This window comes from Acanthisitta chloris, unplaced genomic scaffold (genome assembly GCF_000695815.1).
Source record: "Acanthisitta chloris isolate BGI_N310 unplaced genomic scaffold, ASM69581v1 scaffold4725, whole genome shotgun sequence".
NCBI classification, from domain to species: domain Eukaryota; kingdom Metazoa; phylum Chordata; class Aves; order Passeriformes; family Acanthisittidae; genus Acanthisitta; species Acanthisitta chloris.
Window position 1 is genome coordinate 56,663 of NW_008675240.1, and position 12,208 is coordinate 68,870.

General features: G+C 39.8%; 1 protein-coding gene across 1 annotated transcript in view; it reads right to left on the bottom strand.

Moving 5' to 3' along the window:
* ATP8A2 (ATPase, aminophospholipid transporter, class I, type 8A, member 2) overlaps positions 1-12,208 on the bottom strand; it is a 70,891-nt gene that overhangs the window by 17,063 nt on the left and 41,620 nt on the right. The window contains exons 21-22 of the mRNA XM_009075654.1: positions 11,005-11,143; positions 3,269-3,333 (exon numbers count right to left, since the gene is read on the bottom strand). Of these exons, the coding sequence (XP_009073902.1) occupies positions 3,269-3,333; positions 11,005-11,143 (204 nt within the window). The remainder of the gene's footprint in view (positions 1-3,268; positions 3,334-11,004; positions 11,144-12,208) is intronic.

The window sequence follows — 12,208 nt, forward strand, 5'->3', positions numbered from 1 at the left end:
ATGCCTCTCTGAAGCAAAGCTAATGCTTGGCTCAAACTGAGCTTGCCCACACTGATCACTTTTCCAGAATATTAACTTTGTCTGATAGCATGTGGGCAGAAAACAGCAGGGGAGAAAAAAAAATAATCCCAGCGTCCTCCCTACACACAAGATGTAACCTTCAAAGCACCTACAGGGCATTAGCAGTACAGGGCTTGTCCTTGTCTTCCCAGCAGTATCTGCATACCATGTTACCTTCCAGTACAACTGAAGTACACAATAACAATGCTTTGGAGCTTTCAGACTAGTACATAACTTTCATTTTGGTCAGAAAAGCTGACAAAAACTTCACCCCCAGTATTTGGGAGCAATCAGCATGATATCACCGAGATGTCTCCCACACAGCTGTCCTTTCTTCAACAGGAGCATCAGGATCCCAAAAGCAACATTTTAAAAGTGTCTCAGAACTTCGCAGGCACTGTCTCCTGTAGCTGTGCTCAAGAATTTGAAATACAGACTTATATAAAACAACTCACATACAGTGTATGCTAAAGAAATTCTGCTGTGAAGGTAATATGGAAGCCATAATGCTAGGCAAATCTTTCTCTCCTGAGAAGTACAGTACAGAAGACACTACTGGAACTACATTCTCTGCTAGAAGACAAACACACTGATAGACAACTTATTTTAATGGCCTTCTGTGCATGTTCTTTCACACAGATAGTCTGAATTTTCTCAATGGTTCACTGGATAAATCTAATAATATTCTCAAGGTTAAAAGATTTTGCTTACAGGTTATAGAACCTTCATGCTAATGCTACCCTAAAGAACAGCTAAAATACAATAACAACAAACTAACCAGCTCCTCACTGTTCACTGCTAGAATATAAAACTTAACTGTATGTAAAGCTTCACTGCAGATACTCAGACTGTTTAGGAAGTCAAGACACTGACTACAGACAACAAATTATACTGTGAAATTATGCTTGTTTTTTAATAATACTACACAATACCGTGGTGGCACCAACATGTTCACATGATCCGTAACCTCATGCCAACAGTGAAGCACACAAGGTACAGCAGAGCAAGCAGAGAACTGAGGGACACCAGCTTCTGCTTATACTTCTAGTCATATCTCATCAATAGACACAAGCATTGAGGGTTCTTATACTGGAGTATCACACATCTGTGTACAACCCAGAATAATGACTGTCAGCCCAGGCACTTGAGTTCTGTAGGACACACTCACTGCACAGCTCCATTAACATCAACAGAATTACTTTATGGCAAAACACTCTCCACAGGTTCAGCCCCTCCAATGTTGCCCTTCCACTACTGTTAAACACAACCCTATTTGATAAGCAATTGATAGAGCTCCCAACTCTTCCCTCTGCAGGACTGATGGGGAGGAACACACCCAACATTCCTTGGCTGTAATATCCCCTCTCTCATCTGAGGCTTTCCAGGGTCTCTCTGGGTCATCCAATTTCCCCTCTTCAGCTTCCCTTCTCCCCACTCTCACAACTCAAATTCTACAACATGCCAATGAAATAAATTTTTCCAGGTTAAGAGCTGCACAACAAGACTTTTGGCGCTCCGATATAATTAAACAGAAAATCTCATGCCCAAAATATTCCCATTTGAAAAAGCCTTATTAGGAAAAGAAAAGAAAAAGGGAGTATATGTACGCATGTGGTTAAGTCTATAAGGGATAGACATTTGCAGATTATTATGCTAAGTTTCTAGAACTCAGCTGAATCAAGCTAGGGATTAGTCTTTGCTATTCCCAGTAGTTCCCCTGAAGAGAACAGAAATGATTGATTTTTCCCCTGAAGTACATGATTTATAAAAAAATTTAGCACTCAAAACCCAGCCAAGACAGTTGTTCGATCACATCCCACCTGGTGCTGCATGCCAAGGAGCAGAAGTGGGGAGGAAGAGTCACAGAGGGAATGCACAAATGGGGAAGTGTATCAATATTTAAAGGCCCTAAGCTCAACTTGGATCTTGTAAAAACGGATTTTTAGTATTAATGGATTTCAAGGTGGAATGTATTAAATATAATGCTACAGAATGTCAGTGTAAGAATCTTCTATGGATAGATTTTATGCTCAGTTGAATAGAAGTCAAAATTTCTGTTACAGGCACAACACAAAAATATTACTGTGGAGATATACAGTGAAAATTGGCACTAAGCAGCTAGAGACACCTTAGAATTAAAAGAACTAGCAGCAATTATTAACAAAATGCAAGTTTTATATTCAGACTTATATAAAACTCAATTCTGCATTAAAAGTAGCAATAAGAAAACTTTAGGGGGGAAACCCCACAGATCTACTTTAGTTTGAAAACAAGACTGATGTAATACAAAGCATTTTTGATGTGCCAGTTCAGAAGCTCCACAGGTTTATGCTCATGTTTTGGAAAAGCATGTTATCTGAGCTGAAGTATCACAGTCATCTGCAATGTTAGATATGCCTTCACAACAAATCATGTAACCACCCATTTTCTCCACTTAAAAGACCAGCAACTATATATCAATAAGGGTTTTTTTCCTCATATGATGAGCCATGGTTCTCCATTTTCTCATTTTCTTTTTCCATAGAAATATAGAATGGTTTGGGTTAGAAGGGACCTTAGAGATGATGAAGCTCCAACCCCCCTGCCACAGGCAGGGACACCTTCCACTTGACCAGGTTCCTTAAAGCCCCATCTTCTGGGAAGATTCATGTACAAGAGTAAGATTTTTCCAGTGAATTTTTGCACATTCATGAGGAGCATGGCAACCATTTGCAAGCAATTTCTCATTTTAGGTCTCAAAGGCCTCTGTACATAGGCAAGCCACAATGCAGTTTACTCAGGCATAGGTTTGGTTACAGCTGTTCCCATGCAATATTAAAGTTAGCTCATTATGTTGAAATTACTCTTCAACCTTGTTTTTCTGGGTTTTTTTTTTCTTTCTTCAAACATGTTACACTTACATCTATACCTTAAAGCCTAACTAAGTTAGGTTTTACCAGTTTGCAGGTTTTACCAGTTTGCACTAGACTCAAACCCATGGACCTAGTAAGTCTCTTGTTCTGAGACTTCAATTTCATTTGTACAGCTTGTGACTGAAGATCTCGGGAGTACATTTATCACAACACACGTGTGTTTTAGCATGAATTGCTTATCTTGCTGCCCCCCAAATGGAAGCAAGAAAAACTAAATGAAAGAGCTCAACAACTTTTCATCTTGTTAGCTAGCACCTCCCTCTGTCAAGAACATGCACCAGAATTTGCTTACTTACATCTAGCGAATCTTCGTTGACCAGGATGAGAGACATACTCTGTGAAATGAGTCTGCAAGAATATCCTGCAAGAGGAAAAAAAAAATACAATAAACCCACAAGGATTTACTTTTTGCAAGACTAAGGTTTAGCTCAACCTTAAGATTAGCATCTATAGATCAGGCTTCTGGAAACACTGGTGTATAGGACACACTCCAACATGACCATTTGACTAGTAACCCAGGCTACATTTTATCTGCATTACCAAAGACATCACTTGAGATGTTTTAATTAAAGAAAACACTGTGTGAACTAGATGCAGTAAATACAGCCTATAGCTCTACAGTAATATTTTTTTGGTTTTTAAACCTACATAAAGGCAAAATTATCTTCAACACATTCACAGGAACAGTTGCAGCTATGGCAGATGACTAGAAGTACACACACACACACACACGGATTCAGTTAGCATTACCCAGTCCCCTTAGCCCACACTTGGCTTACACGAGCATTTTTCACTCCATAGAGTTCAGTGCAGAAGGTTCTGAGTTTCATCAAAAACTACAGATCGGTGACACACAGGGGCACTACCAACTCCTGTAAGTACTGAGTAATTGTATCAGGTTATTCTTCGCGTAGGACTGGGGCATACAAGAAAAAGAGCGAGTTGCCATATTCCGGAGAAGCACTCAGAAGGCAGCTCTGTACATTTGCCAGAACACCAAAATACAAAACAAATTCTCAAGACAGAGAAAAAAAACCTCTTATTTTTTTAAAAGTATAAGCATTTGCAGAATAAATATCTTAATTCCTGCTCATATTAATGGCAAAAGACAAATGCAAACTTGGATCCACCTGACCCTACTTCATTATCCTATTAGCTCATGCAAGTTCACTTGGGATTGGCATAGTCATGTAAGCTTCAAAAAACAGCAGAGAACTCATTTATTTGAAGCACACACCTTTTATTGCACATCTAAGTTACAAAGGAGAAGGAGACACAACAGAATTATTTCCTATTCCTACTATGTTTTTGTATAGAAATGAATTACAGCAAGTTTAAGAAATTGCTGTCAAATAAAATGAGGTCTTACCAAGTCTTTTACTTTTCTTAAGTAGGGACTAGAGGCTATTTGTAGTATAAGAGCAATGTTCCAGTGAGGAACCACTGCAGGGCTGATAGATTTAAAAGCAGAACAGCACAGTCAATGCAAAAAGATCAAGTGCCTCTTTCCATATCTTACAACAGCATGAGAACAACCGAGGCATGAAATTTTCTGTGGGATTCCTGGTTCCTTAGGAAGGCCATTTGCAATGCAAATCATTTCCTCAGGCTACAGAGTTTTTATAATTGGGCTAGTTTTGTAGGTATAATCCAGGGTTAACATGCCTGCATGAGCAACTTCTGTCAAGAAAGCAAATCCCTCATCTTCCTTTTTGGAAGATATGTTTATACCACATAGCCAGGCACTCTCAGTCAGCAGGTTTGATTACCTGCAGAAGTTCAGTTTCTCCTCCATTTCCACACCTGTGTGGGCTATGAATACCAAGTGCAACCTTGCAAATACATTTCCATCTTATTTGTGTTAACGAGCCAAGGTTTACTTTCTGCTTCAGAGAAGAAGACAATGACATTGAACTCACACACACCTGTTGGGAAAAGGATGAAATATATTCTAACAAAGTGCAGCCTAAAACATGAAAGCTTTGCAGACAGCCTCTGATTCTGCCTGTGAACAAGGAGTACAAAACTGAGCAACAAACCTCTAGCATGTATACAAAACACTGACTTCTTTCTCAAGTCAGTTTGCCATTTTTAAAAGTTACTTCCAGGCTGAAAAACCACTTCCTTATTTTTATCAAGGAAGAAAAGAGAATTTTGCAAATTTAAACACTTCCATCCATATCAGCATTATTCTTTCCTCAGGCAATGGCAAGAATCTTGTGCAGGAGGCTGTTACAAATTCAGCATAACTAACTCAAAAGGATTTCCTAGTAGCATTTGATTAGAACAGCAGCTGCATTAGCAAGCTGTAATTTCTAAACTGCTGCTCACTGCTTCATTTTGCCTCTTCCAAAATGAGCAAGATGTCATTCAACAAGCCAAGCCAGAAGAAAAAATTACTGTGGAGGGCAGACCTGCTCTGCTGTGCATCTTGGAAGTCATGGATTCACAAGAACTTATCCTGTAGTTGAGGCTATTTTGCATCTTGCCATCACATTAAACAGAAAGATCAAGACTGGAACAGGAGGCTGTAAGCCAAGCCTAACAAGGGTTTATAGGAGATCTACACATTATGTACAATTTCAGGACTAAGATGATGTTAAAATCTAGCGCTAGTAGCAAAGTGGCTGGCAACTTAAGATTACAAATAGCAACCTCAGACATTCATAGTAATATTTTCCAGTTTGATAATAGGTGTTACTGGCAATATTAACGTATCAACCAAAGATACATTCTCTAAGATAAGTGTGTATTTTTGTCAATGCTTCTGAGTAGAACAAGATCAACTGCTAGTTCAAAGCCAGGTATTAAATGTCAATCCACACCTGTAAGTTGATATCTAGCTCTTTAATTTAAAAGTCTGACTAGAAGTCCATGAAGCAGATGAATCAGGTACTTCTGGGACTTAATTTCCTTCAAGTGTCCCAGGAGAAAGATTGCTTGAACCAGAGTTCAAGATCATAGCCCACAGGCACATTCGTACTGCAGCAGACAGAATTCAGCATCTGAGACAAGAACGATTACCCTCTGTGTTTAGAGAGGGCACATATGCCCTGCTCAAACTTTGCACAGAGATACAGGCAAGTGTCCTGGCATTGCTTCAGTTTCCTCAACCGAGCAAAAGAAGAAAAAACCCCATAGCTCACCATTAAAGTGTTCTTATCTCTGAATTGGAAAGATAAGAGTCTGAGGCATGCACTGTCAGATAGGTAAGGAACTGGCTGTATGAATGTATCCAAGAGTTAGAGTCACTGGGTCAACACCCAAGTAAAAACCAGTAATAAACAGTGGCCCTCAGGGATCAGTCCTGGGACCAATACCATTCAGTATCTCCACCAGTGACAGACAGTGGGACCAAATGAACTCTCAACAAGTCTTCAGACAACACAAAGCTGAACGGTGCAGTTGCTATGTTAGAGAGAAGTGATGCCACATGGAGGTACTTGGACCAGCTTTAAGAACAGGCCTGAGAGAACCTAATGAAGTTGCACAAGGCCAAGTACAAGGTCCTACGCCTGTGTTGCAGCAATCTCAAGTATCAATTAGGACAGGCTAAGGGAATAACAGACTGAAAACAGCCTACTGAGAAGTACACGGGGATACTAAGCAATGAAAAATTGAACATGCAAACCCCACCTGGAGTATTTCATCCAGCACTGGGGCCCTGAGCACAAGACAGACATGGACCTGTTCAAGTGAGCGCACAGGAGGATCGCAAACACAATCAGAGAGCTGGAACATCTCTGCTGTGAAAACAGGCTGAAAGTTGGGGCTGTTCAGTCTAGAGAGAAGGTTCCAGGAAGACCTTTCAATATATAGAGGGGGCTTATAAGAAAGACTGAGAAAGGATTTTCATCAAGGCCTGCAGTGGAAGGCCAAGGGCCAATAATTTCAAGCTGAAAGGTAGGTTTAGACTGGACATAAGAAAGATACCTTTCATGATACGGGTAGCAAGACTGGAACACGGTGCCCAGAAAAGTCATGTATGCCCCATCCCTGGAAGTGTCAAGGCCAGGTTGAATGGAGCTTTAAGAAAACTGATCTAGTAAAACATGCCCCTGCCCACAGCAGGAGGATTGAACTAGATCTTCAAAAGGTCATTAACAACCCCAAACTCTTCTACAAAGGCAGTGGCTCACAGCTATGCATGCAAACACTAGGTAAGAGCACTTAGCTCAACTGTAGAGACTGATTCACTGTTCAAGGGATGGATACAGTTGAATAAATACTACATTCCCATTCCCAGGAAACAAATCTGTTCCTCAAGAAGTTATTGGCCGGAAATACAGCAGTTCCCATTTTCTGTGAGCCTGCTGAGCACCAGCATGGTGTTAAATACAAGTCTGTCATGGATGTTTTCATCTCACTGAAAAACAAAGAAGATCCAGAGGCCACAGATTTATTGTAAGAAAAGGATGAAGCTACAAGTACACTGTTAAGTCTTCTAGAGTTGTGCACAGGTTATGAACAAAGATGCTTCTAAACCTGGAACTCCTAGTTTCTATAGGCAGAGAGTTCAAATGGCTGATCAGTATAAAAGCTTATCCCCCCCTCACCTGCAGAACTACAGGCCAGCATGAATGGAAGGCATACAACCACCCTACAGTAAGGTCAATCATTACTCTCCAGAGAAGTCAAGGCTGCAATCAAGAGACAGACACATGCAAATTCTGAAAGCCAAAGAATCAAGACGAAGCTGGAAGAACAAAGTACTCCATCTCCATGATACAACTGCCAAGAGCTCAAATATCCCTCAATCCATATGCATATCCATACATCCAGCAAGAGTCTATAAGCATAACCTACACATATGAGAAAGTGAAAATACTTCTTACTCCCCAGACAGCATATTTACACCTGAAGCATATAGTATACACATGGATTGGGTTTTAAGCTGAATGTTTATTACAGTTTTAATGAGTTACATAAAAAAATACTGGAAGGGTACCACATGTTTTACTTTCAAGCCAACTTGAACATGAAGCTAATTCAGTTTTACTGCCAAATTGTACATTAAACGAAGTGATAATTTAGAAGTTGTAAGAGAGATGTTTTTTCTTCTCCAGTTGCTATAATAAAAGAAACAACAAGGCAACAGTTTTAGAGACAAGCTGAATGTTAAGCCTCCTTCACAGACTCAGTGTAGCCTCATTTACTTGTGCTAAAACTAGCTGCTGCTAGTTAACGTATCAACTTATTTCAGGTATTTATGCCAAAATCTGTAGTTACATTTTTTAATTTGTCCGAAGATGATGCTCCCCTCCTTCCTTCCTCAATGACTACTGCTTTTAAAGAAAGCAAAATCTGGACACAGTGACTCAACCCAGGTAACTAGCCTTTAAATCAACTGCCTGCTTCAGCCATTCACCTTATTTCTGCAACACCTGTATCAGTTCAACAAGTTATTTCACCTCTCGGTACCAACTTCAACATAGAAAGATACATAAAGCTTCATCTGGTTTTAAGAATTATACAAAAATTCTAGTCAGCCAAGCAGACTACATTCTGAAATTTCACTACACCAATCAAAACAGGAAAAAACATGAGATTAGAACGAACGAGACAAAAAAATAGCAAGTGTCTGAAATTTTGCTAAATTTAGTCTAAGATCAGCTACAGAGCATCACTGTTAGAGAATCCTGAAGTCAACGTGAGCTCGAGAAGGCAACATATGCTGTTAAAGTTCCCCTTAACCTACACCTGCATATCTAAACAGACTTATCTGCAAATCTGAATGCAACTGTGAAATCTTGACAGCAGAGGTTGCCTGCTGTTAGAGGAGGTATTTCTTTAGCCTTCTCAAGCTCCCATTGACTTCAAGACTCTGTAATTATATGAATAATGTGACCAATTAAACTTTTTATATTTATTTAACTGCATGCTGAATGGCCTGGGTGTATTACAGGCCACTCCTGGCAGAAATATAATGCTCTGTAACTGAACTTAGTTATGTGAAATGTCAGATCAGCTGAGTGCTACTCTGTCTCTTGCCATCTCTGGGAAGATTTACCAGTTACAGAGGAAGAAAAAAAAATCAGCAAAAGGAATACAAGAACATCATGGCATTCTATCACCAAAGATGCTACATTTGGGAGGTATGTGAAGTTATGGCAGGGGGGTGTGCTTCGATCAGGATATGTTTCTTTACCAAGTCTTCACTACTCAGTTAAGACCTGGGTAGCCACTCCCTAGGAGACTACTAATGTTCTATGAAGGGCTACAGCACAATGCCAGCATAGGCATAGCTCACAAATTCCAGCCATCACAGCATTGTGACAGCACAAGGTATTGCTACCCATGCTACTCACCTTGCAAGCATCCCCAGTGAGGAAAAGGCCACAGGATTTGAGGTTTGAGTACTTATTAGACCTACTGTTGTGGTTTAACCCCAGCCAACAGCCAAGAACCACACAGCCTCTCACTCACTCCCCCACCAACGGGATGGGGGGGCGAATCAGAAGGGTAAAAGCTACAAAAACTCATGGGTTGAGATAAAGACAGTTTAATAGAGGAAGCAAAAGCTGCACACACAAGCAAAACAAAACAAGGAATAAATTCACTGCTTCCCAAAGACAGGAGGTGTTTAGCCATCTCCAGGAGAGCAGGGCCCATCACGCGTAACAGTTCCTTGGGAAGACAAACGCCATCACTCCAGATGTTCCCCCTTCCTCCCACCTTATATACTGAGCATGATGTCATATGGTATGGAATATCCCTTTGGTCAGTGTTTGGATCACCTGTTCCAGCTGTGTCTCCTCCCAATCTCCCATGCATCCCCAACTTCCTTGCCAGCGTGGCAGTACAGAAAGCAGCAAAGGCCTTGGCTCTGTGTAAGCTCTGCTCAGCAATAACAAAAACATCTCTGCATTATCAACTCTGTGTTCTGCACAAAATCCAAATATAGCCCCATATTAGCCTCTGTGAAGAAAGTTAACTCTACTTCAGCTCAAACCAGCACACCTACTCATGGGGCATACACAATGCAAGAGTAGCACAGTAGCACATGTGCTAGAGAGCACAGCATCTAGTTGCTATGGGATAAAAATTACAATCTGCACCTCCAGTTCAGTCCAGCCTTACAGTAAAATCCTCATATTTGACATATGTTGGGAATATAGACTGATTTTATCACAAACTTTTATGACATAAAAGGAAATCTAAGGTTTAAGGGCTGCTTCTAATACTAAACCTAAACCTGCAAGTGCTAAAAAACTCTCCATTGTCATGCTGCAAAACCAGGTAATCAGATAAATCCCTATGTCTTCATTAGGTTACCACTGTATTACATCAGTATCCAAGCACATCTATCTAATAAATACTTGAATTTGTACTTTTTGTTCACATCACTGCAAGATTTTAATTAATTTTTTTTGCATTACAAGGGACATAGTTTGTAAATCAAGAAGCATCAAATTTGAGACAAGGATATCCAATTATGCCTTGATAAAACAACCCATACTGGCCTCTATCCATACACTTAGTAGCAGCAACACACTTGTACTAGCAATTGCAACATACTTGACTAACAGATGTGCCATAAGGTGACAGCAGGGGCAACTATTCAAGCATTCACCTACTTCCACAGACAGTTTTCAAGAATTTGTAAGCTACATGCTTTACATCACCATATTTCCCATCACAGCCCAAACTCTGTCCAGAAAAGGCAGTCAGTGAGAAAAGAAAAAAGCTCTAGCAGTTTCATACAATGCACAGCATACCCGAAACATCAGTCTGGTTGAGCTCGCCAGTCTCCATCAGAAAGAAGAGTTACCTATATTCACTTCATAAAAGAACTGCACTTAACCACGAGCAGAAGTGTCCCTTTTGCCTTAAAAAGAAGAATCTGAATATAGCCTGACATTCATAGTGAAGACTTGACTTAAAAAAAATCCCATCTCCAAAGCCATGCCCTGCTGCAGGGGAACCATTCTATAAGAAACAGGCCTGATTTCATTTAAAATCCCACACAGCACATCATTCATGTAACCTGCTACATATCAGACAAACACAGAGTAACCATAAAGATGGATACCTATATTGAGAGCTGTTTCCTGTTTGTCACCCGTCAGAATCCATATCTTAATTTCTGCCTTCATTAGTGTGGCTATTGTTTCTGGAACACCTGCTTGCAGTCGGTCTTCAATGGCCGTAGCTCCAAGAAGCAGCAAATCCTGGAGGGGGAAGAAAAGAATTTGAGGGATTGTTTTCTGAAGATAAACCTCTGTTTGGAACACACTCAAAAAGAAATTAAGACAGTATGTCATGTCTCATTGCTAAAACTGCCTTTTAACAAGCAATATACACTGTAGTAAATTTCTGATGTGGCTATTCTACTTCCTCTGCACACAATACACATTTCAAGAGGTACAGAATGGAACAGAGTGCTCCTGATCAGAAAGATGGCAACATCTCAAGAATAATTAACTGAAGTTATAAAACTCCAAAGTTAGCCTATGGGCGAACATATATATACTAGAGCATTTGCTAATCACCATAGCAACATGACGAGTAGTCACAGTTTATGTATTTCTTAAGCTCACAAAACAAAAGTCATTTGGCATCACATCATTTCCGTCCACAAAATGTACATACAGACTGGATACAATCACTCAAAGCAAAAATTATTGCAGCTATTTATGGATATAATCACTACATTTATGTAATACAACTGGTATGAACATTAATCAATCCAAGTATCTCAAGTCAACATACAGACGTCTGCCAGAGAAACATGTCTCATGCAATGAATTTAATACTACAGAGTTAGACATATTCTTATGCAATTCTAAAGCAATTGCTTGAAGAGATTTGGCTACATGACAGAAAAAAAAAAGTCAGGCAGAAAAAGCGACTAAGAAATAAACCTTGTCAAAAGGTACAGTCTACTCAGATTTTACCTTTAAAAGCATTTTAATGATTCCTTACACATGTAAAGATGCTCAATTTAAAATGAATTGACATAAATTGAGTTTAGGTATAGTGTATCATTTCAGAAATTGCACAGAAAAAGTAACAGCTTCTATTCTTTGTAGGGACTAAAATTACTCAACAGAAATGAAGAAAGATGAAGTGAACAGAAGTTAGGTGAATTGGTGTTGTTCAGCCTGGAGATGAGGCGGCTCCTGGGTGATTTTGTGGCCTTTCTATAAGAATTTGGCTTATAAAAAAGATGGAAAAATGCAGTTTACCAAGGTCTGTAATGGCAGAACAAGGGGTGATGGTAGATGGTTCTAAAG